The sequence below is a fragment of the Marmota marmota genome, unplaced genomic scaffold (assembly GCF_001458135.2).
Source record: "Marmota marmota marmota unplaced genomic scaffold, marMar, whole genome shotgun sequence".
NCBI lineage: Eukaryota > Metazoa > Chordata > Mammalia > Rodentia > Sciuridae > Marmota > Marmota marmota.
The window spans coordinates 65,696,291-65,722,203 of record NW_025999842.1 but is presented as its reverse complement, the minus strand read 5'-3'; the positions used below and the strand labels follow the sequence as shown (position 1 = coordinate 65,722,203).

General features: G+C 38.2%; 1 protein-coding gene across 10 annotated transcripts in view; it reads left to right on the top strand.

The window, feature by feature from the left end:
• The window catches only part of Rmnd1 (required for meiotic nuclear division 1 homolog), a 79,955-nt gene extending 63,639 nt beyond the window's left edge, over positions 1-16,316 (top strand). For 6 of the 10 annotated variants that reach the window (XM_048799961.1, XM_048799928.1, XM_048799931.1 and 3 more), the window contains 4 exons: positions 1,745-1,821; positions 7,221-7,341; positions 15,567-15,683; positions 16,105-16,316. In XM_048799961.1, coding sequence (XP_048655918.1) covers positions 1,745-1,821; positions 7,221-7,341; positions 15,567-15,683; positions 16,105-16,137 — 348 coding nt within the window. In that variant the 3' untranslated portion in view covers positions 16,138-16,316. Of the gene's footprint in view, positions 1-1,744; positions 1,822-6,107; positions 6,229-7,220; positions 7,342-11,597; positions 11,768-11,801; positions 12,418-15,566; positions 15,684-16,104 lie in introns of those variants that run through there. The other 4 variants (XR_007346308.1, XR_007346309.1, XM_048799947.1 and 1 more) reach the window with 4 other exon arrangements.
• Positions 16,317-25,913: the final 9,597 nt, after the last annotated feature.

Sequence of the window (25,913 nt, the reverse complement as noted above, 5' to 3'; positions counted from 1 at the left end):
TTTTTAATCAACTGAATAAAAATATAACTGTGCTGGAGTAGTAGAGCATTTGCCTAGCATGCTAAGAGGCCCGCGATTTGATGCCCAGTTCTACAAAAAAGGAAAATGAAATCTTTCTAAGGAAGGAGATTATCACTTTTTTGTGATTAAAAAAAGACTACTAAATTTTGAGAAATATAGTAGCATAAAAGATAAGTTATTTTTAAAATATGGTTATAAATGTATAAAGTTATATTAAAAATGTCAAAGTGCATTAAAAGTCATTTTTACTAATGTTTTTACCGTGACACAATAATTACTCTTGGAAAAAAAGGCCCTGTTTTTATGATAAGATTAGGAATGTATATCATGGAAGTGCTGATACAAAGGGTATTTTAGCTTTCTATTACTGTAACAAGATATCTAAGATGATCAGCTTATAAAGAAGAAAGGTTTATATTGGCTCACAGTTTGGAGCATACTCAGTGCTGGTGCAATTTTTGTCCATAGTTGGACAAATCCATTGCTTTTAGATGTGTGGCAAAAAAGCATCTCATGGTAGGGAGCCTGTGGGAGAGCAAGCTATTCGCCTCTTTGTAGCCAGGAAACAAAGAGAAAGTCTGGAATTCTACCAGAGTGCTAGACTAGCTTTGGTCTGTCAACAGGGCCTAGAAATCTTGAGTTTCCTATTTCTACGTTAGTGCTACCTTTGCCATAACTAACTCTCCTTAACTAACTATCCTCTTTGCCCTAAGGTAAAATTTTCTTTTGTAAATATAACATCTCATATGCTTAATAATATCAAGAAAACATTCCTGTATACTAAAGAGAAAACATTTAAGCCGAACATGGTGTCACATTCCTGTATATTAAAGAGAAAACATTTAAGCCGAGCATTTTGCCCTTCAAGGGTACACCCCAGTTACCTAGCTCCTGCCCACTAGGCCCCACCTCATAACGCTTCCACCTTTTCCCAGTAACACCACAGGATAAGGACCAAATCCTCAGACACATGGCCTTTGGGGGACTTTCAGGACCAAACTAGCCAGGCATGATGGTACATACCTGTAATCACAGTGGTTTAGGAGGCCAAGACAAGAGGATGGCAAGTTTGAGGCCAACCTCTGCAACTTAGTGAGATCCTACTTCAAAATGAAAAAGGCAGGAGATATAGTTCATGGTAAAGTGCCCCTGAGTTCAATTCCCAGTACTGGATTAAAAAAAAGAAAGAAAATAAACTATAGCAAAGGAAAATTTTAAAAAGCATAAAATTTCTACTTAATAAGATTTTGAAATCTTGGGGTGAGTGTAGATGTCTATTTGGGAGACTGACATATAAGAGTTATGTATGTAAGTTTAAAATTTTGCTCCTTTAGAATTTGCTTGATGAATCTAATACTTACTAGAATCCTTCAGTATCCATGGGGGATTAGTTCGAGGGCCCAACCCCTACCCCCAATATACCAAAAACTATGGATGCTTATCTTTATGTAAAATGGCATAGTATTTCCATATAACCCATGCATGTTCTCCTGTATACTTTAAATCATCTGTAGATTATTTATAATACCTAATACAATATAAATGCTGTGTAAATAGTTGTAATATACTGTGCCATTTAGGGAACAGTGACAAGGAAAAATCGTCCGCATACTCAGTGCTGGTGCAATTTTTAAAAATACTCTATTCTTTGTTAGTTGAATCCACAGGTGAAGAACCCACAGAAAAAGGGCTGACTGTGTACGTTTTCCCCCCTCCCAAATAGGCTTTAAAAGCTGGCAAGAAAGTGAAACTGTCTCATAAAGAAGTTATGCAGAAAATGGGTGAACTCTTTGCCCTAAGGTAAAATTTTCTTTTTGTAAATATAACATTTCATATGCTTAAAATATCAAGAAAACATTCCTGTATATTAAAGAGAAAACATTTAAGCCGGGCATGGTGTCACACGCCTGTAATCCCAGTGGCTCAGGAGGATGAGGCAGGAGGATCACGAGTTCAAAGCCAGCCTCAGCAAAAGCGAGGCACTAAGCAAACTCAGTGAGACCCTGTCTCTAAATAAAATAAAAAATGGGGCTGGGGGTGTGGCTCAGTGGTCAAGTGCCCCTGAGTTCAATCCTTAGTATCAAAAACAGAGAGAGAGAGAGAGAGAGAGAGAGAGAGAGAAATTTGCCTTGATGGGAATTACAGCTATTTTTCTTTCACTGATTACTAGCATGGAGAACTCTTACCCATGAGAACCAAGCAGGCTGTATTAGGACTATACTGGAGGATAATCAGCATGTATAAGAGATTTTAATTGGTCTACATTAAACCATATCAAGGGCACAATAGATGCTCTTTGAAGGTAGGAAGATTCAGTCTAGAATTTGGTTAATGGGAATTCTCAGTAAAAATATATCACTGCATCATGTTGCTAAATCACTTAATTGCTACTGAAAAGTTATATACCATATTTCATTGAATTTCAGTCACTATAAAATGCCATAGACAAGGAAAACCCTGCCACTTAAACTATAATAATGCTTTTTTATGTTCATATTTATTTCATACTGAAATGAAAAATTCAGGAGATATAAATGGATCCAGAATTCAGGAGATACACCACTTTTAGCCGAATTGTGGCTCAGCGGTAGAGCACTTGCCTAGCATGTGTGAAGCACTGGGTTTGATCCCTGGCCCCACATAAAAATAAAAATAAAGGTATTGTGTCCATCTACAACTAAGAAGAATTTAAAAAGATATATAACTTTCTTCCTCCATGAAAACAGAGTTATCTAGTTATAGAATTGTAGTAACCTAAGAGAATGATGGAATTTGTCTACATATTGAATCATTGCCACATCATGTTTTCATACACCTTTAGTGGTTAGGTAAAGAACTGGAAAAGAATGGCTGCCTTTTATTGTTTTTCTGACTGTAAGAAAAAGTTTTCTATTTTGGCATTTTTTCATTTTTGTGTATGACAGTAGAATGTATTTTGGCAGAATATGCACATATAGAGTATAACTAATTCCATTTAGGTTCCCGCTCTTGTGGTCATACCTGGTGTGGAATTACCCTGGTTTTTTATACAAATACAAGGTTAGGAAAGTTATGACCAATGAATTCTATTGTTTCCTATTCCCCCCTCCGTCCCTTCCCTTTGTCTAATCCAGTGGACTTTTATTATCCCCACCACCCTCCCTTGTTGTGGGTTAGCATCCACAAGTCAGACCATTTGGCCTTTGGTTCTTTGGGATTGGTTTATTTCACTTAGCATGATGTTCTCCGGTTCCATACATTTACCGGTAAATGCTATAATTTCATTCTTTATGTCGAGTAATATTCCGTTGGGTGTATATAACACATTTTCTTTATCCATTCATCTATTGAAGGATACCTAGGTTGTTTCCATAGCTTGGCTCCTGTGAGTTGAGTTGCTATAAACATTGATGTGACTGCGTCACTACAGTCGGATGATTTTAAGACCTTTGGATATACCGAGGAGTGGGATAACAGGGTCAAATGGTGGTTCCATTCCAGGTTTTCTAAGGAATCTCCATACTGCTTTCCATAGTGGTTGCACCAATTTGCAGTCCCACCAACAATGTATGAGAGTACCTTTCTCCCCACATCCTCACCAACATATACTGTTACTTGTATTCTTTATAACTGCCATTCCGACTGGAGTGAGATGGAATCTCAAGTGTAGTTTTAATTTACATCAACATTATAAAAATGGCCCTAATACCAAAAGTACTATACAGATTTAATGCAATTCCTATAAAGATCCCAATGACGTTCTTCACAAAAATAGAAAAAACAATCATGAAGTTCATTTGGGAAAATAAGAGGCCCAGAATACCAGAACAATCCTTAGCAAGAAAAGCAATGCATGAGGCATCACAATACCAGACCTTAAATTATACTACAGAGCATGGCATTGGCACCAAAACAGACATGAAGACCAATAAAAGACACACAGACACACCCCCATAAATACAGTTATCTCATCTCAGACACAGGCACTATAACCGCACATTGGAGAAAAGATAGCCTTTCAACAAATGGTGCTGGGAAAACTGGAAATCCATATGTAATAGAATGAAATTGAACCCCTATCTCTCACCCTGCACAAAACTCAACTCTAAGTGGATCAAGGACCTAGGCATTAGACCAGAGACCCCTGCAGTTACTAGAAGAAAAAGTAGGCCAACTCGCCAACATGTCAGCTTGGGAACCAAATTCCTCAACAAGACTCCCTAAGGCTCAAGAACCAGTAAATGGAATGGTATCAAACTGAAAAGCTGCTTCACAGCAAAGGAAGCAATCAAGAACATGTACAGAGATCCTGCAGAATGGGAGAACATCTGCCCCGCCAGTACCACAGATAAGGCATAATTTCCAGGCTATATAAAGAACTCAAAACTCTTAACACCAAAAAATTAATAACCCGATCAATAAATAGGCAAAGGAACTGAACAAACATTTCACAGAAGAAATATGAATGGTCAAAAAGTATGAAAAAAATGTTCAACATATCTAGCAATTATAATAATGTGCTTTAATCTTAGAATTTAGGTTTTACATACATAGCCCTTTAGTCTTAATTTTTATGGATTCCCTCTTAAACATGCAGAAAGGAAGCTATTGGAAATAGTTCAAGGTAATGACAAATAAGTCACAACTGTCACATTTTAACAGACCCATCAATAATTTTTAAGATACCTCCCATATTTACAGATGTTAAATGGAAAGGACAGTGACCTAAAATTTATGAAATACAGTAATGCACATTGTAAATAAATGTCTGGCAATGTTTTTAGTTTAATTTTTTGTATTAGGGATTGATGTCAATGGTGCTTTACCACTGAGCTACACCCCCAGCCCTTTTTGAGACAGGGTCTCACTAAGTTGCTTGGGGCCTTGCTAAGTTGTTGAGGCTGGCCTCAAACTTGTGATCCTCCTGCCTCAGCCTCCTGAGTCGCTGAGATTACTGGCATACACCACCACACCTGGCTTCAGTTTGTTTTATTCTTATAATTGTCCAAGGATTTATGGAATAAAACATCCTGGATATTGCTTTTTGTCTCACTGGGCAGTATTATCCAGTTTTATTCCTTCTAATGTATTGAATTACCAGAGCTCCTTGTAAATGTTTACCCTAGGCTGGCTGCTGCTGCTTAGATATTCTGCCTGGAGAGAAGCAGTTCAGTGTTTCATCATCCATGCATTTCTCATAGTTTAGGGACCCTAACTCAAGGTCATTCTTTAGGAGCAATCCCATGGCAGAAGTGGAAAAGCTGCATTCTTCTCGCTTGTTCTCTTAGTAATGCAGGCAGAAGCTGATGCTGCAAATTATAATATCAGACCTCAAAAGTAGCTGAGTGAGGTGGTGCACACCTATAATCCCAGCTACTTAGGAGGCTGAGGGAGGAGAATAACAAGTTGGAGGCTAGGCTGGGCAACTTAGCAAGACCCCATCCCCAAATAAAATAAAAAGGCCTAGCTATATAGTTCAGTGGTAGAGTGCTTATCTATAATGGATAAAGAGCTTGGTTCAATCTGCAGTCCCACAAAATAAATAAATAAAGCCTCAAAAGTTAGAACTAAATATACTTAGATTTGTAAGTTTCTATAAGGCTTCCAGATGGGCACATACCTTTATTTTTTATTTATTTTCATGTAGTGCTGAGGATCCAACCCAGTGTCTCACACATGCTAGGCGAGCACTCTACCACTGAGGTCCATCCCCAGCGCTATAAGGCTGACTTTTCTATCCAAAGTTTCCTTATTCTTAAAATAAAAGTGCATGTGTGTTAATAAAGGAAGGTGATGAATCTGAAAAGAAACATGGCAAGGTATATTGGGTGAAGTCACAACAGAAAAAAATCATTCACATTTAGTTTGATAGCATGTATGCGCAGGGAGCATCTATAAGGCCACATTGAAGTGTTCACAGGGCCTGTCATTGGAGAGAATAAAGGATTTGAGTCATGTATTTACTAGGGTTTACCACTATTTTTCTCAACTCCTGTCTAGGATATTTTCTTTTTTATAGTAAGCAACTATTTATGTGTAACTTTTACAACTTAAATCTTCACTTATTTAAAAATTTTTAAGTAAACTTAGACCTCTATACAAAACAGAAACTGAGAGGGAGAGAAAGAATGGATGTGTGAGTCTGCTTGTCCAGTGTTTGCATAATCACTGGAAGGATGCAGAGGAAACGTGGCCACCATAGGAAGTGGGAGGAGAGGAGAGCTGAAGGTAAGAATGGGAGAAAGCTGTGTAGTGGCCACACTGTAATCCCGCTCCTGAGGAGTCTGAGGCAGGAAGATTGCAAATTTACTACCAGCCTGGGCAACTTAACCAGACCTCATCTCAAAAATAAAAAATTTTAAAAAGGGATGGGTGTGGCTAAGTGGTAAAATGAGGCCCAAGGTTCAGTCACCCCCACACCCACAATTAAGAGTACTATTTGTCAATTTTACCTATACATATAAATGTATATACACATTTTTTTTTCTTTTTGGTACTGTGGATTGAACCCAGGGGCCCTTAACCACTGAGCAACATCCCCAGGCTTTTGGTTGTTGTTGTTGTTTTTAAGAGAGATTCTTGTTAAGTTACTCAAGATCTTGCTAAATTACTATACTCAGGGACTCACTCAATTGCTGAGGATGGCTTTTTTGGGGGTGGGGTACTGGGGATGGAACTCGGGGGCACTTGACCACTGAGCCACATCCCCAGCCCTCTTTGTATTTTATTTAGAGACAGGGTCTCACTGAGTTGCTTAGTGCCTCGCTTTTGTTGAGGCTGGCTTTGAACTCTTGATCCTCCTGCCTCAGCCTCCCAAGCTGCTAGGATTATGTGTGTGCCCATCCCAGCTGAAGATGGCTTTGAACTTTCGATGCTCCTGCCTCGGCCTCCCAAATTGCTGGGATGACAGGCTTATACCTGTATATATTTTTAAAATTCTGAACTTTGTATTACCTATCCCTCCCAAATATGTGTGTGTATATTATAAGCTTTTTGTAATGAAAAAGAAACAACTTTAGAAATTGAAAACAGAATGTAATTAAAGACTGGATTAATTTGGTTGAGAATTTTAAAATTTTTTTCAGTGTTTAGATTTAAGTTACAAGTATTTTGCAAATGTCAGCACTTTAAAATGTTCTCATATAGCACAATATAAGTATGAAATAGAAACACTGATTTATAATTCAAGATAAAAAGATTATGATTTTCTTTTTTTTAAGGCACCGTATAAACTTGAGTTCAGACTTCCTGATCACTCCTGATTTCTACTGGGACAGGGAAAACTTGGAGGAACTTTATGATAAAACTTGTCAATTCCTTAGCATTACTCGAAGAGTTAAGGTATGTACTTTGCACTTTTGTTAAGAGAAAAAATGTTGTTGACTACAATTTGCATGACTATGGCACTTAAATTAAGTGAACATGGTAACTGTTTTCAGGGATATATCTTCTTTAACTTCTGTTCAGATCTCTTCAAATGGCCCTTTTGTCCTCTTTACACTCACATTTCAACTTTTTGAGTCAGGATCTTCTGATATTTGCTTCAAAGATGAGATTTGTAGGAGTTTGAAGGCCTAACAGTGCATTAGGAAATTCTTGTCATGTTTAAGCAAGAGTTTGGGGAGTCCTGAATTATTATGGAGACACTGAAAACAGAAATAAACTTAAGGAAAAATCCTGTATGATGAATCAAGCGACTGACAATCGCAGGCCAGGGAGGACAAAAGTTGACTAATATTTGTCTGCAGGTGACAGACAGAAAGGTGGCCAAACAAAGAAGAATCAGGGGAAGGGTAATAAACTAAATTTAAGAAGTGCTGAGATTCGATAAGAATAAGTTACCCAAAGAAAACTATCTCTGAGGTACTTAGAAGAGTGGAGGTAAAATGGAGAGGAGAAGGGCTGGGGTGGGGCGGGGGCTTGGTGGTGGAGCTCTTGCCTAGCCCATGTGAGGCTCTGGGTTCGGTCCTCAGCACCACATAAAAATAAGTCTTGTGTCCATCCACAACTAAAAAATATTAAAAAAAAAAAAAAAAAAAAAAGGTGCCTGGAGAGAAGCATCCTTCTCAAGGCCGTTGTGGAGGTGGAAGCCGGGGAGTGTACTACATGGCGAAAGAGCAGAGCAAACAGAAAGTGGTGGTGCTACAGGTGCAGAGTTCTATGACACTGTGTCACACATGTCAATCCGTGTAGCCACAGGATCAAAATGCTTCACATCTCCCTCAGGCACCCCTTCATACCCACACCAGCCTCCACCCCCCAGCTTCACCAGCTTCACAGCCTGACAGTACTAATCTGTTCTCCATCTCCATATTTTTATTATAAGTAGAATCAGTGTGTAACTTTTAAAATCAGCTTTTTTCACTGACCAGCATGTACTGCCTTTGAGAGCCTTCCATATTGTTGGGTATATCAATTCTGACTTCCCGAGGATTGCTGAGACTTTTAAAAGTTTTGTTTTATTGATGTTGTTTTGAGCATATCTCCTCCCACAGATATTCAGTGGCTATTGTGGTCATTATACAGACAGCACAGTCTTCTGTTTCCACATTTTACCAGATCAAATGAAGCATATAAACTTTACTTCCCACTACATCCCTCTTTCCCGTATTTGTAAATCGTAACTATTCTTTTTCCCATTTTTTTCTATAGATATTAAGAACTTAATCAGATAGTGTTATCATTTTTGCTTCAACCATCAAATGTAATTTTAGAAAACTCAGAAGAAAAGTTTGTTGTATTACCCATATTCTTATCTTTCTGTTCTTTCCCTTCCTTCTTATGTCCATGATTTCTTCATTTATTATTTTCTTCCTTTTCAAGAATTTTCTTTACCTGTAATCCCAGCGGCTTAGGAGGCTGAGGCAATAAGATCGAGAGTTCAAAGCCAGCCTCAGCAAAAGCAAGGCACAAGCAATTCAGTGAGACCCTGTCTCTAAATAAAATACAAAATAGGGCTGGGGATGTGGCTCAGTGGTTGAGTGCCCCTGAGTTTAATCCCCGGTACCAAAAAAAAAAAAAAGAGAGAAAAGAATTTTCTTTAGCCACTTTTTAAAGATAAGTCTGCTGATACACATTTGCTTAGTTTTTCCATCCCCTCCATTAATTTTCCCTCCACTCCTGAAAGATCTTTTCACAAGGTACAGGATTTGGGGTTGATAATTCTTTTCTTACACCTGAAAAATGCTGGGCCACTTCCCCCTGGCCTCCCTGGCTGCTGACAGGAAATCTGCTGTCATTCTACAACTTGCACCTTAGATCTTTTATTATAGTCCAAGTCTTTTGAAGCTCTGTTCATTTTTTCCGGTGTATTTTTCTCTCTGTCGTGCGGGTGGGGTAGTTTCTGTTGTTCCACCTGCAGGTTCACCCCTTCTTTCTTCTGTCATATTCATTTTCCTATTGAGGATGAATTTTTTATTTCATTGTGTTTCACTTTCAGTTCTAAAATTTCTGTTTCTTCTTTACATCTTCTGTTTCTCTACTGAGAGTGTCTGTTAACTTTTTTCATTCCCTCCAAATAATTTTAATACTTCCAGTTTCCTTCATTGCCACAAGTGTTTATATTCTGTGGGTTTTGCTTGATATGCAAGGTCCTCACTACTCTATTCCTTTTTCAGTCTTGTTTCCAATCACTCCCTACATTCACCTTGGTGTTCCATCAAAAAGTAATGACTTGTTGGGCATGGTTGTGCACACCTGTAATCCCAGTGCCTTGGGAAGCTGAGGCAGGAGAATCACAAGTTCAAGACCAGCCTTAACAACTTAGTGAGATCCTATCTGAAGATAGTTTAAAGGGAGCAGGCTGGAGATGTGACTCAGTAGTTAAGCATCCCTGGGTTCAATCCTCAGCACCAAAAAAAAAAAAAAAAAGAAGAAGAAGAAAGAAAGAAAGAAATTACTTAGCTGGACATAGTAGCTCAATCTTATCATCCCGGCTACTTGGGAGACTAGGGCAGAAGGATGACAAATTCAAAGCCAGCCTCCACAATGACACCTTGTGTCAAAATATTTTTTTAAAGGCTCAGTGCCACTGCGTTGAGGGAAGGATATGCTTTCCTTATATTTTTCAAAGTGCCCAACATCCTACAGAGTAGACATCAAAAGAGTGGTCAGATAAGTGAAAGGTAGCCTTAAAGTGCCTGTTTTACCACCCTCACCACTAGCAAGTTAGTTGTTCATTACCCAGTCTCACTCAGGCATCTCTCTGGTGTTAAATCTTCCACTTGAGTTAGGAAGCATTCCTGTAAGTTCTCAAACTACATTTTCTCTTTAAGTATTTTCTTGGCATCCCCACAAACAATCAAGACTAGTTGAATAGTGTGTAAGATTTAAAAGTGACTTGTGTTAGTCACCTTTCGATCACTTTAACAGAAATACCTGATAATGAACTTACAAGGAACACAGGTTTATTTTGGCTCACAGTGTGGGAGGTTTCAGTCCTTGATCGATTGCCCCACTGTTACGGGCCTGTAATGAAGCAGCACACCATAGTGGGAGCATGTGGCAGAGCAAACCACTTACATCACAAGCTAGGAAGTGCTGTGGTTTAGATATGAGGTATCCCCCACAAACTCATGTGTGAGACCATGCAAGAAAGCTTCAGAGGTGAAACGACTGGGTTGAGAGAGACAACCTAATCACTGCATCAATCCACTGATAGGGATTTACTGGGTGGTGACTGTAGGCAGGTCGAGTGTGGCTAGAGGAGCTGGGTTGATGGGTGCATGCATGCAGGGGGTGGGGGTGGGGGGTGGCGTATATTTTGTCCTTCTTGAGTGGAGCTCTCTCTACTCCTGAGTTGCTTTCCTCTGCCACGCCCTTCTTAAGTGATGTTCTGCCTCACCTCTGGTCCAAAGTGGAACTGGCTATCTATGAACTGAGACTTCCGAAACTGAGCACCAAATACATTTTTTCTCTTCCAATTGTTCTTGTCAGGTCTTTTGGCCACAGTGGGTGAAAAAGCTGACTAAAACAGGAAGCATACTCCCGGTGACCTAAAGATCTTCTATTAAGCTCCACCTCTTAATGGTTCTACCATTTCCCAATAACTCCACCTGGAGATTAAGCCTTTAACACAATGGCCTTTCGGGGACAGCTCAACATTCTGTTGGCACCACAGCTAAATCAAAAGAAGAATGAATTTGGTTCTGGCCTTCAACAAGCCATTTGGTCTTTCAAGAAGACTAGGGGAAAGCTGGTCTTTATTTTTGTTTTTTCCCCCAAGATAAGTCTTGGGGAAATCAGGAGATGGGGCGAAAGACGTGCTGAAAAGCAGTCAAAAAACTTGAGGGCAGAGGTCAGGTCATTTCATTTGGTAATTGGATCACTGGAAAAAAATCTTCAGAGAGCAGTTAGAGCACTGTGGGGGAGGGGTACAGAAACCAGTTTGCAGCCAGTGCCATGTGCCATTTTATCAAATTGGTGTCCCTGTCACAGATAGTTCTCGTGCTACCTGCTCCATGAGCACTCCTTTTCATGACTTATACTCCACCTTTTCTTGTTAATTTCCAGGTATAATCCTAATCCCTCGTCTACCAAGTATTGCCCAGTTGACTCCCAAATCTCACAGACCCCTTCCACATTTACATATCTTATAGCTTTCCTTCTAAATACATGTGCCATTTCTACTGGAATGTGAGCTTCTTGAGATCAGAGACTATGATTATTTGCTTCCCAGTTTTGGCAAAGCTGCCACATACAGTAGGTTCTTGAATTTGTAGAATAGATCAGTATTGACATTTCAAAGTGAAACTCATTATATTCTTCAGAAAAGATTGACCCATTCCTGTTTTCTATTTTAGCTACTGGCAGAACCATCAAGCCTCACCATCTAGTCATTCAGTCAGAAAATTAAAGTCATCTGGGAGTCTTCTTTTTGCGTCACCCTCCACTTCTCATCTGTCAGACCATCTCTCCATTCCTAACTAAGTATCACTCATTCATTGGGAGATATTTATTGAAAGCCTAGGTGATAAGCCCTGGACTAATGAACAACAGATAGGATTGCCATACCGACCCCAGCCTTGAGGTCCCCCCATAGTTAACATGCATCCCTACTGTTGCTTGGCCTCCTCCCTCCCCTGGACTAGTCTAAGACCTTCTGCACCCTCGGTCCAGAAGGCAGAGACATATCGTCTCACTTGCCATTCTGCCTTCTTTCCTGTAGAACAGTGAATCTTAAAACAAGTATTTCAGAATTGGGGGGAAAAAAAAAAAGGACTCTCTTTTAATAAAGCCTAGACATTATAGTGTGGCATATTTTTTGTTGCTGCTGTAACAAATTACCACAAGCTTACCATTTTACAGTTTTATAGGTAAGAAGCCTGACATAGATCTCACTGGGCTAAAATCAAGGAGTTTGTAGGCCTTTCTTTCTTTCTGGAGGCTGCCTACATCCTGTGTCTCAGCCCCTACTTCAGTCTAGCAAAGGCAAGTTGAGTCTTCCTTGCATTGTATCATTCTGAATTCTTCTATTTCTACACTTAAAAGATCCGATGATTACATTGGGCTTACCCAGATAACCTAGCCTTACCTGTCTTAAGGTCAGCTGATTAGCCATCTTACAGTCTTGTGATGTTCATAGGTTCTAGCAACAGCTGCAAATATCTATAGGATGGGGGGCATTACTCTACCTATACTACTTGGGTACTCAATGCCTCTGAGAATGTATTTACCTGACTTCCAAGCACTTCTTCCAAGTTATGCACTGTCTAGATATGTTCCCTGTGTGCTGTTTCCTGTTTGAAATAAATGTTCCCTTTCTGCCACCTCCCATTTCTTCCTGGCAACTGCCTGTTGAAGGCCTACTTCACATTGAGCACCCCCATGAAGCCTTCCGTTCTTTCCTTCTTCATTTGCTTACGTGACACAAGTGCCTCTATAGCTAAATGAAATAGGAAGCATGTAGTAGCAGAGACTCTTGATTGCACATTTCAACATGTTGTCAAATGCTTGGGTTAACTGGGTTTTGGAACTAACTTATATTTAATAGGATACTTTTGCAGGTGAGTTATATACAAATCCTAAAGAATTAAATAAGTTGAGTGATGAGGAAGTGGAGGAAGAAGATGTTGTTTATTTAGTCAGAGTTGAAATTAAGGGGTGAGTAGGTAATTTGAAGACAGAAGTAAACTTTAAGGGTGAACATTTTATAGGCCAAGATGAAATAGTCAACAGAAAAAGGGAGGGAAGAAAGGGAAGGAGGTGGTCAAGTAAAAGGAAGGAAGGAAGGAGGAAACACTGTTATAAATATTCAGATTAGACATCACAGGTGACCATGAAGTCTATAGAGTGTGGGTGAATGTTATTGTTGTAGTTCACCACTGTAGAATCCATGAACAGGATAGGATGCACCAAGAGTTTTTTGTCAATTTTCGCACTATGATTAGTCTCAGTCCTCACTGGATAAACTTGCACTTCAGCATACTCCCATGAATGACACCCCCTCCTTTTTTTGGTCACCAGGGATTGAACCCAGGGATACTTAACCACTGAGCCACATCCCCAGCCCTTTTTTGTATTTTATTTAGAGACAGGGTCTCAGTTGCTTAAGGCCTCAGCCTCCAGAGTGGCTGGGATTACAAGTATGCACTACCACGCCTGGCTCAAAACTATTTTGGAAAGTTTGTTCCTAGACTTTCCAGTTTTCAAAACAAAGCACAGAGGGCTGGGGTTGTGGCTCACTGGTAGAGCGCTTACCTGGCACGTGTGAGGCACTGGGTTCGATCCTCAGCACCACATAAAAATAAATAAAGGCATGGTGTCCATCTACAACTAAAAAAACCCAAAAAAACCCAAAAAAGCACAAAGCAGAGATATTAAGCAGGTATATAACTTGCCAGTAGTCAGACAGGTTTTAAATTCAGTATTTTCTGTGAATTCCCAAAACCAGCAGATAAGTCATCATACTACAGAACCTTTGCTGCTCAGAGTAAAAAGTAGCACCAGGTAGTGGTGAGTAGGCAGGACATGTTCGGTGTTGGGTTTTAGTAGAAGGTAACCATTGTTTTTAACATCTTAAGGCCATGCTTTAAAAAAAAAAAAAAAAAAAAAAAATCAAAAACATGTTTTGTCTTTTTTCTTAGTACTGGGGACTGAATCCAGGGCAGCTTCACCACTGAACCACATTGTAGCCCTTTTTTTTTTTTTTAATTTTGAGACAGGGTCTCAATGTATCAGCCTCCCAAATTGCTGGGATTACAAGGGTGTGCCACCAGGCCCAGCTAAATTTGCCCTTTAAAACTGTTAACCACCTAAGGATGAATGGGCATGCCTGTAATCCCAGGGAATCAGGAGTCTGAGGCAGTATTGCAAATTCAAGGTTAGTCTTGGCAATTCAGTAAGACCCCATATCTCAATAAAATTTTAAAAAGAGCCAGGGATCAACTGAGACAATGTATATCTCCTTTAGAATAGTCATTATGAGACTTTGACCAGCCAGGGTCATCACCTGAAGTAGCCATAGGTGATGGATCTTTACCCCTCATCAACCCTTAAGATTAAGGGATCAAATTCCGGGGTGTTAGGGATTTGGGGTAGGGCTACATAATCTTAAAGGAAACACCCACAGGCCATTAATATACAAAGTTTACAGGCATGCCCTGTAAAATGAAGGATAGTGCAGAAGAAAAACTGGAGTGAAATTCTCCAGCTCCACCCTGTCTCCACCTCTTGTCCAGCTCCTAGCACTGTCCCTCAATAACTATTAACACCCCACACCAAAGGGTTGCTCTCCCTCTGGAGACAGTCTGCATTCTCCCTTGTGTTTTGCTTTCTTTGACCACAAAGGCATCTCTATTGAAAATGCCCCCCCCACACCCCTTTTCCCTTGAATGTGTCTTTCCTTTCCTAAATAAACCTGTCTGTGCCTTTGGAAGAAAAAAAGGGGGTGGGGAGGTGCTGCTGGGGATGTAGCTCAGAAGAATGCTCTCTTTAATCTCCACTACCAAAACTAAAACAACGAAAGGCAGCTACCAAAAACAAAGACTCAGAAACCTCATTTTTTATATCTTCTACCAAAATCTTAGAAATAGCCAGGCACACATTAGTAATTCCAGCAACTAGGGAAGCTGAGGCTGGAAAATGGCAAATTCAAGGCCAGCCTGGGCAATTTAGCAAGAGTCCCCCACATACAAAAAAAGGGGGGTAGGGGATGTGGCTCACTAGTAGAGCACCCTGGGTTCAATCCCCAAGGGGGGATGGAAGAGCTTTACAAAGACTGGCATGCACGTATTTCTTAAATCTGCATTACAAAATGCCTCTAGGAGACTGACTGGAAAGAATGGCTTCTTGACTTTGGGGAAGAGATGAAAAATGGGAGGGTTTTTGTTTTGCAGTATTGTGCATAGAATCCAGCTCCACCCTGTCTCCACTCAGTGGTAACACTGAGCTACATCCCCAGCCCTTTTTGAGACAGGACCTAAGTTGTTGAGGCTGGTCTTAAACTTTCTGTCCTTAGCATTCAGTCACTGGAATTACATGGGTATACCACTGCACCTGGCTTTATTTCTTAAAAATAAATAAATTTAAATTGTATAAATATACCAAAAGATTTTTTTTTAATACAGGTCATGAATGAAAAACTTCAGCACTGCATGGAACTAACAGATCTAATGCGGAATCATCTGAATGAGAAGAGGGCACTGCGCTTGGAGTGGATGATCGTCATCCTCATCACCATTGAGGTGAATAGAAACTGTGACACAATAATTTTCTACCTTTTTACAATGGAAGGGCCTAGGATAATAAAGACAATTTGAGATACAAAGTTATAGCAGGAAAGGGGATAACTTTTAATTACTAATTCTATTCACAAAAGGGGCTCAAGTTTCAAATGACTGATATTTCACAATTGCATTAAGTGTAATTTTTGGAAAGGTCCCACATTTTAAAGGTAGCATTTAGAAGTTCTAGTTGTGAATTTATTATGTATAGCCCAACATCAATTGACTGGGCCTCAGATTTGCAGCTTGGCATGGAGAAAGGCAAGTATTTACTCGAGGAGCATTTTTCATTAATCATGATCCTGGAAGTCATTGTAGTTTGCAGCAATACATTTGTTTACTGTGGAGTTAATTTTTTTTTTTTTTTTTTAATCATCCTAAGGTAATGTTTGAGCTGGGACGAGTATTTTTCTGATCCTGTGATAACCAAAGAGATTCAAGAGATATTCAAGTTCTGCAATCAAAAATGAACATTCACTACTGGGTGATCTCTTATTTAATAGATATTTAATTATTTCAAATATCAAGAAATTGTTACAATGGTCTTTTTCAGCTCTAAATATATTATTGCTTGAATAAAAATTAGGAAGAGTACAGTGTTTTGAGTCTGCATCAATGACAGTTCAAAAGAAAATTGGTTTTCCTCTGGATAACCTTAGCATCCAGGAAATCTCAGCAGATTCCCCTGGGTTTTTGGTATTGAACCCAGACTTTTTAACTACTGACTGAGCTGCATCCCCAGCACTTTTTGAGACAGGGTCTCACCAAGTTGCTAAGGATTGTGCCACTGCAGGCACAATCATACTTCTTAAACAAATAGGCCTAGAATTTGAACACCACCCCTTCATCATGGCCTTGGCTAAAAAAACAGTACAGGATCTCAGGAGTATTAACATACATGGTATCAAGACAGGCTTTTGATGGTAGAAACACAACATACCTATTTTAGATGATAATTTGAGTCAACTGCTCACTAGTATGTGTTCTTCCCAGAGACACTTTTCTCGTTTCACACATACTTTGAGAAAATCAAAAAACTACCCAGCAGAAAGAACTTACATACCTAAAGAACAAGTCAAGGGCTCAGGACCCAGCTCAGTATTAGGGTGCTTTTGCCATCACTAGCAACACAAACACTAAAAAAAAAAAAAAAAAAAAAAAAAAAGGGGGTTGAAGTCACCTGTCTCAGCTACTCAAGAGGCTAAGGCAGGAAAATCACTTGAGCTTGAGCCCATGAGCAAGACCAACCCGAAGAACCCATTAAGACCCCATCTTAAATAATCTTAATACATACTCTTCCTTGGGCCCTAGTCTCCACCAAGATGAATTTGCTTTTTCAAACATACACGTTCACACAATATTACTTTGTTCTAAAATGCGAGACTGTCATTTTGTACCAGGAGATTGAACCCAAGGGTGTTTAACCAGAGCCACATCCCCAGCCATTTATTTAAAAATATTCTGAGACAAGGCCTCACTAAGTTGCTGAGGCTGGCTTTGAAACTGTGATCCTCCTGCCTCAGCCTCCCAAGCCAGTGGGTGCACCACAGCACCAAAGAAACTGTCATTTTAGACCTCAAATGATGCATAGCATTCCACCAAGAAAATACACTCACCTTATACCCTTACTGATAGGCGTTTTGTTTTATCTGCTGTAACAGTATTAAGTGAATGAACATCTGGCATCATTTTCAGCATAATACATAGTGTTTCTATCTTCCACCTGAGTTATGTGTAACTCCAAGGGTAACCAAACTTCCTGAGAAGGATGTAGACATGGATAGATGACAAATTGTTTTTAAAATCAAATTCCATGTAGTTCATAAGGTGAGCATGCTGTAGAATGCACCTATAATCAGTGTATCAAGCCAGTTCTCCTTTCCCATCTTCCCTTCTTACACTTCACAGAAGAGGCATCTCTTACCTATCCTGTATAGTTTGGTCCACTGTATTTAACGCCCTTTAAAAACTTTTAAAAAACCTTGGGAAGCCATAACAAGAAGACAATTTGAACTCTCTTTGAATCAGGGCCATTAACCTCCCCCCCAACCCCTGCCCCAAATCTATTTTAAGATTTAAGCAGCATACCTCCAAAAAATTTTTACTCAAAGTATAAACATGTAGAACTTGCTGTTTAGGTAAAAGTAACAATTTAAACTCAATCCAGAAAAAACATGAATATTTAGTGCCTTTGGTGACAGCAAATTAAAATTTAACAATTTATATACAAATGTTGCACAGAATGAAAGAATCATCAAGTCCATATAAACATTTATTATATTAGGATAAAGTTTTGCAGGGGGAATGTAACAAATTGTCAAGTAAAAGGAACAAAATTAAATTTTAATAATTTACTTGTAGTTAAATAAACATCAATTCATGGTATTACATTCCACTAGACAGAAAGACTGAAAAATCAGGTATAACAGAATTATTTTAGATACCAATATATATGATAAACTGAAAATTATGGATTCAAACAATTCAACTTTTATGATTAAAATCTTCCAACTTAAATTATGAAAAATCTTTAAAAATTACTTTAGTTAGAAATACAAATAACAAGAAATTATTTTCAGGACTATAATCTCAAGAACAAAATGACCAAGACAATTAGCCAGATACTGAGAATTTAAAGTAAATACATTTACCAATGGCTCCCAAATGCCCTACTCCCCCACTGCCACAAAGTAGTATAAGAATTCCTATCACCTATGAGCATTCAGTGGTTAAGATCAACCTGGATTTAAATTCCTGCTTTATCACCACTTACTCTTTGTCCAAGTCACTCAAGTTCTCTGGGCCTCAGTTTCTTCATCTTTTTGGCTTGATAATATACTCCTTCATAATGCTGCTGTGAGGACTAATGTAATGTATGTGGAAGTATGGGAGTGTTAACTATTCCTACAATCCCATTTTATTAGGCAAAAATTCATTCATGATTATGAGATTAAATGGAGGCTGAAGCAAATTTCTAGAATCCCCCTTTGAATCTTTTAAGTAACATTAAGACTAAAACTTAATGGGGCTGGGGTTAAAGCTGAGCGGTAGAACACTTGCCTCGCACATGTGAGGCACTGGGTTCAATCTTCAGCACCACATAAAGATAAATAAAATAAATAAAGACAATGTGTTCACCTTAAACAAAATCTTAAAAAAAAAAAAAAAGACAAACTTAAAGGATAGAAGTTACTGAATCCTGCATCATAATGGAGTTCATTTAAATATAAAATGAACTTACCACTGCTTAAAATGGATTGGCTCTCCAGCCCAGGCCTAAAAAGGCTTTTAGAATTCCACATACTCTGTATGTACCAGGAGCTGCTGACAGATATTCTGGATGCCTTCTTGAATAATTCCACAGCAGGCAAGAAAGAGATTACTTTCAATACATTTCTAGTTTTGTCATTTCTTAACTAATAAATTATCTTCACTATTTACCTTTAAAGCAGTTTTTTCCAAAGCACAGTCCTCAAACCAGGTACCTCAGCAAACACCCAGACTATCCATTAGTATTACTGATTCCTGAGCTCCAAACCACAGTTACTGTACCAGAACCTCTGAGGCTTCAGATAGCAAATTTTTCAAAAGCCATATTTCTATCCCCTCTGCACAATTTTGAAACAAAACGAGTCTAAATGCTTCCTTGAAAACAAAAATGTTTTGCCAGAAGTGGTGGTACATGCCTATAATCTCAGCAATTAAGTGAGGCCCTAAGCAACTTAGCGAGATCCTATCCCTAAATAAAGGGCTGGGGATGTCTCAGTGATACATGTTCCCAGGTTCAATCCCTAGTACAAAAAAAAAAAAAAAAAATCAGTAATAATCTGGAAATCATGCTGCATTATAAAACCTACTCATTCATTCCTTCATCCAATTCAACAAATATTTATTAGAAGTTTCAGTGTACCTACTCTTAGCTCCAAGATATAGTGGTGAAGATATGAGAGAGGACCCTTGCTTTCCACAAAGTTTGCTGTCTTAATAAGGCAGCGGGAAGCCAGTAAGCAACTATGTAGTCTACTTACTGGGACAGGTACTCAGCAAATCTATAGAAAAGGCAGCATGAAAAGTCAAGAAAAGGGAACAGATTAAGTTATGGAACTTAAAATTTACTTGAAGTTTAGACATCATATGGATTTTAAAACTCAAAACAGGAAAGATTCTCATTAAGTATAAACTCAACTTTTAACTTTTAACACACAAGACTCGGACACTGGGACTGGAGTTGTAGCTCAGTGGTAAAGCACTTGTCTAGCACAAGTTCGTCACTGGGTTCAATCCTTGGCATCATAAAAAAAATTAATAGTCATTTAAAAAAAATCCAAGTATGGATAACTTCAGGGTTTAAAAAAAAAACTTGGGAATTTACTTATCACCATAACAACTTTTTAAACTGCTAATATAAAAAAATGAATTAAACTGCTTCTTGAACTTATCAAAGACTTACACAGTGCAGCAAACTAACAAAATGATGTAATGAATCAAACCTAAAACCCCTCCTAGCCACAAAACATTAAATTCAAGATGTGGATCTTAATCCAGAAGGCCACTTGTGGCTTGGATTCTGACTACCTGGGAGATTTTGCACCCTGGTGACAATGAAGGCTTTGAAATATTAGTCCTATGGCTCACTAATAAAACTTGATGAGCTGGATAGAACCCTCTGGTTTTCTGGGTGTCTCTTTTCAGAGAGATTGACCAACCCATCCTGGGACTGCCTGGGACTACGGATCTTCCTGGATAGCCATGCTGGGTTAAACATGACTGGTCCTCTTATCCTCAAACATCATTTTACTCTAACCTTATTTCAAAAGCCACCCTTTTCACCTCAGGACTTTGCTGCAACTCTATAGATCTTTAATATGGATCAACTACTAAAAACAAGAGCCTCCCCTACCAATCATTTTCATTTAAAAAAAAAAAAAAAACTGGTATCAATACAGACATACAGTTGTATGTAATCAAGGGAAGTACAGATACTCCTCTATTTATGATAGGATTAGCCCCTCCCCCAATAACCCCATTCTAAATTTAAAATGTCAAGTCCAAAATGCATTCAAGATGCCTAACTTACCAAACATCCTAACTTAAGAATGTAGCACACTCTATAGTATCAGTTGAATGTTCACACTTGTGAATGGCTGACTAAAGCTGTAGCTCAGAGGATCATACCACATACCCTTACACAGGAAAAGGTCACTATTCAAAATCTGAGTTCAGTTTCTACTAAATGTGTATTACTTTTACATCATCATAAAGTGGAAAAATCTTAAAACCACTGTAAGTTGACAACCATCTATAGTAAATTATCCCTATAAATCTCATCATATATTTCACTTTTTCTTTTTACACTACTACTGAGGACTGAATCCAGGGGCATTCTGCCACTGATCTACATTCCCAGCCTTTTCTAAATTTTGAGACAGGTTGCCACTAAATTGACCAGGCTAACCCAGAATTTTGAGCCTCCCAAGTAGCTGGGATTATAGGCACATACTACCACGACTGGCCATAGATTTCACTTTTATACATAAAAATCCCAAGTGGAATAAAAGTCAAAGAACTATAAGCAAGAATTCAGATTCACATTTTTTGTTTAAGACATCATATTTCAAGGCCTGGGGGTTTAGCTCAATGGTAGAGTGCTTGCTTACTATGTGCTATACTGAGGCCCTGGATTCCATTCACAGAACCTGAAAAGAAAGGAAGAAAAAAAGAGAAAAGAGGGGAGGAAGGAAAGGAATAAGTTTCAAAATTAAAGTAAGTGTCTTAAAAATCAGTTGTAGTGCCCAGGGGTATAACTGAGCACTTCTGCCAGCTGCCCAGGGTTTGATCCCCAAAGCAAAAAGGGAAAGAGCAGCTGTAAACTACTGATACTTGTAACAACCTGGATGAATCTCTCACTTCACTTGGCTGAATAAGAGGCCAGTCTGAAAAGGATACAAATTGTATAATTTCATTTATATAACATGCTAGAAAACTCAAAACCTATAGTAAAGAGAGAACAAATTAGTTGGTGCCAAGGGTTGGGGATAGAGGATTTGGTCAAGTCTTAGAAAAAATAACCCTAGTGGGCCACACACCTGTAATACCAACTACTCAGGAGGTTCATGCAGCAAAATTGCAAGTTCAAGGCCAGCCTGGACAACTTTTGAGAGACCCTATCTCAAAAATAAAAAGGGCTAAAGATGCTTCTATGGTAGTACTACCCCTAGGTTCAATCCCAGAGCCACCAAAAAAACAAAAACAAAAAAAAACCCTACCTCAGGGAGTTTTTTGAAGTAAAAGACCTGTCCATCCTGGTGGAAATAGCAAAAATGTATATACCATCTTGAAATTCACAGAACTTTGTGGGGATAAGGCCAATTTTATTGTAAAAATTTATTTAAAATCAGTATTATAAAAATATATTAATGATCCCATTATTTACCAAGTAAACCCTCTTGTATATACCATTTTATATTCACAAAACTTTTTTTTTTTTTGGGGGGGCTGGTTTAATGGTTATTGAACCAGGGTCTTTATCACCGAGCCACATGTTCCCAGTCCTCTCTTATCTGAAGACCTGGATCTCACTAATAGAACTCTGAAGATAAATAGTAGCCCTATTTGAGTTTTAAAAAAAAGAAAAGAAAGAAAAAAATTTAAGTTCAGAGGTTAACAGTTTACAAGAATGGAGCATGATTCTGCCCAAAGCCTACTTAACCACTACAATACACTACACTGACTCCCCTCTATTCATAATTACCAACTAGTATGTCTCTCCCTGTTGACAGTGTAAGGAAACTATTGAGTTCCTTTGTTCTATTCCTAACTCGGTGCACTACAGGTAATATAGACAAGTAAAACTTAACTGTAGTGCAACATTAATAGAATTTTCTCCAACAACAGAAATCTTCTGTAGTATCTGTGCAATTCAATATAATAGCCTCCAGCCTCATCTTGGCCACTGAGCACATGTGGCTAGAAATTAATTTGTTTATATAACGTGTGGCTTTCATCTACTGAATTGAACCACACAGTTCTAGAAAATAAGAATGAACATGCCAAAAAAACAAGCAATTCATTAATTATGATGGTAATTTGCCACCCACCAACAAGAAGAAAATAATTCTAGGTAAATGTGTCATTAAAGAATAAAGGAAAGAAATGTATAACCCCCACCAACATGTCACCAAACTAAGCCCATCTCTTGAATATCTGTTCACTCTTCATGATTCATGTACATACAACTTCAACTACACTACCACAGTACTTTGCACATCTGTAGAATAGAACCAACTATATTATATGATTTGTGTTTTTCTCCCCCACTGGACTGTGAGCATATTAAGAGCAGAGTTAGTTCTTATCCATATATATATATATATATATATATATATATATATATATATATATATATATATATCACTAGCACCTACCAACTACACCCAAGGGCTTTCTACAACAATAGACATCTTTTCATTCAGTTACAATGGGAAAAATAAATCATCTTTGATCCTTTAGTACACAAGAGCATGCTCAAAAAGCTTAGGGTTAGGGTGAAGGGTACAAGATGGAGGTATATGAAGAGGACTAACCAGTAAGTCTATACAAACAGAGCTTTGAAACATGAACTATCAGGCATCATAATGGTGAGGGAAAATGGAAAGTGTTTTAAGAAAAAAGCTGTCATTATCCCATTCTCTAAGATCACTTACTGTATTCCCCCATTACTCGGAAAAGCCTAATGGAGTAGGTGGTTAAAAAAAAGACAGGCCTTAGAAATTTATCCTGGCTTCACTACACTATCAATGTCAGGGTCTCAAAAGAGTTCTTCTTCTACCACTAAACTAAATCTTAGAAAAAAATCCTTATGGTCCAAAGTTTCCATGAAAATTTCACAGCATAAAAAAGTGGTATAGTTTTCTATTTAAATACTTATTTAAATCCTGATTATCTATCATTCTCTTTTAGGTCTCTGAAATGTACTAACTGGAATTACTCTGCACAGTACAATCTCATGGTTGGTAGACAGGCAGTATTTGGGGCTAACTATATTAAAATTTGAAGAACTACTTGAGTCTGATTTCATTTAATAGATATTTTCTGTTTCCCCTAAAAATCAGTTAGGTGGGGAAAGCACTAATATGAGGAATCTACAAATCCAGACCCCCCCCCCCAAGCACTGTATGTTACTTAAGGCACAAGAACCGGAAAACTAGAAGATCAGAGAAGAGTTATGCATTATAACTTCCTTAGGAAGGCTAAAAAAATTTGCCAATCAATTTTCCATCTTTACCAGTTCACCGATTATTCATGACAAAGGTCAGAGAAAAGCTGTGAAATTCTCCTACTAGACTGAATGGCCTTGAGCCAGTTAATTACTTAACTTCTTTGAGCCTGCTTCCTCAAATTTAAGAGTGAGAAGAGTGAGACTAGATGCCTGGGGGTGAGGGGATTAACTAATGTAATTACTTACAGATTGACTTCAGCAAGGTTTTGGTTCAATCCTAATTTATCTATAAACTGGAAAAATATAAAACTGAAATGGTTATTAAAATACGACCTAAACCCTTGAGATTTCATGATGGATTTGGTGCTTTGTTTTTACTAGAATGATGGCCTAAGTGATGGTATGTGGCTTCCTCTTTGCTCTTGCTTAGATGATTCACTGTAGAGAAGCCAACTTCCACCATGTTGTGAGGACACTCAAGTAATACAATACAATACAATGGAGAACTGAGACTTGCCATGAGCCAGTGATGACTTGCCAGAAAGAGTGAGCCACCTTGGAAGCAGATCCTGCAGCCCCAGTCAACATCTTAACTACAACAGCATGAAAGACACCTTGAGACAGAGTCGCCCCATTTTGCTACTCCCAGATTCCTCACTATGTGAGAAAAACATGTTTATAGTTTTAAGCCACTAAGTTTGGGACTCATTTATAACAGCTGAAGAACTAATACACCAGTACTTTTCAGACTATGGACCCTGACCCATTTGCAGTTGATGAAATAAATTTAAGACTGTCCTATCAACTTTTTTAAAAATGAAATAGTTGAAAGATTAAAACATTGTACACATAAGTACTATTTCCTAAAATTTCATTTCAGTTTTACATATGTATGTAGTAGGTACCAACTGAAAATGTTTCTTAGAATTACAGTTGAAAATGTAATATACCTACAGGTCTACACCATTAAAACAAAAAGCTCCCTAAAACACAGGGAATTCCTTGAGGGAATATGATCTCAATAACAACCAACTATAAAACAAGCATTTTCTATAAAATTTTATGACTAAACCAATGAAACATTAAGAGTCTCTCAAAATACATCTTTCCTGATTCATATGTTACAGTTTGCTATAAATCAGAAGGCATGGTATCTGCCCTAGACTTCAAAGTCTAACATGTAAAAACATGTCATTTTCCTAATTTAAGAAGTTATTCAACAGGACATCCTTCATAAAATTTAGTAAAAAGGCTGTTTTGAGCTTTAACCACATTTATCATTTCTTCCTCCAATTACTTTTCTTATCAACGTTAAAGGAAATTATATTTTCAACCTGAGCACACACTCACAAATTTTCTCCAAAACCAAGAAAAAATACAAGGTTAAGTTCAGAAATATTAAATTGTTTTCTGCCCTCTGTCAAAGTCACACAGGAACTCTCTTCCTCACAAGCAAATATCTATTTTTATGGTTATGTCTCAGAACAAAAATCAAAACTTTTAGTAACACAAGACTTCGCAAAATATTTACTCATAACTTGATGAGTCCACTCAGATTATACATATGTGCAGTGGTTTTCTTTGATGTAAAATGTGTTAACAATTTTTGAACTCCTAATATGTCAGATTTACTTTCAAAATTGAAAATCAGTAAACACTAAAAGTGACTTATTTTTCTTATCACTTAACTCAGAGCATTTGTGGCTCTCCCAATAACCAGACTTTTTAGTAAATCTACATCTAATGTTGGAGAAAGCAGATACAGTCTGGCTCTCCTTATAATGCTACCGAATGATGCTGACAATTATCAAAATAGCCTGCATACTTGGCAAAAGTCAAGTGTGCCTGCCTATGCCTTGAGAATTAGCAGCTAAGTGGCCTAGTTATATATTCAAAAGCAGCAGCTCTTGAAAAGAATAGGATGCTCTGGACAGCACATTCCTTAGGAATGTTTTAGGGGTTAACCCTAGGCT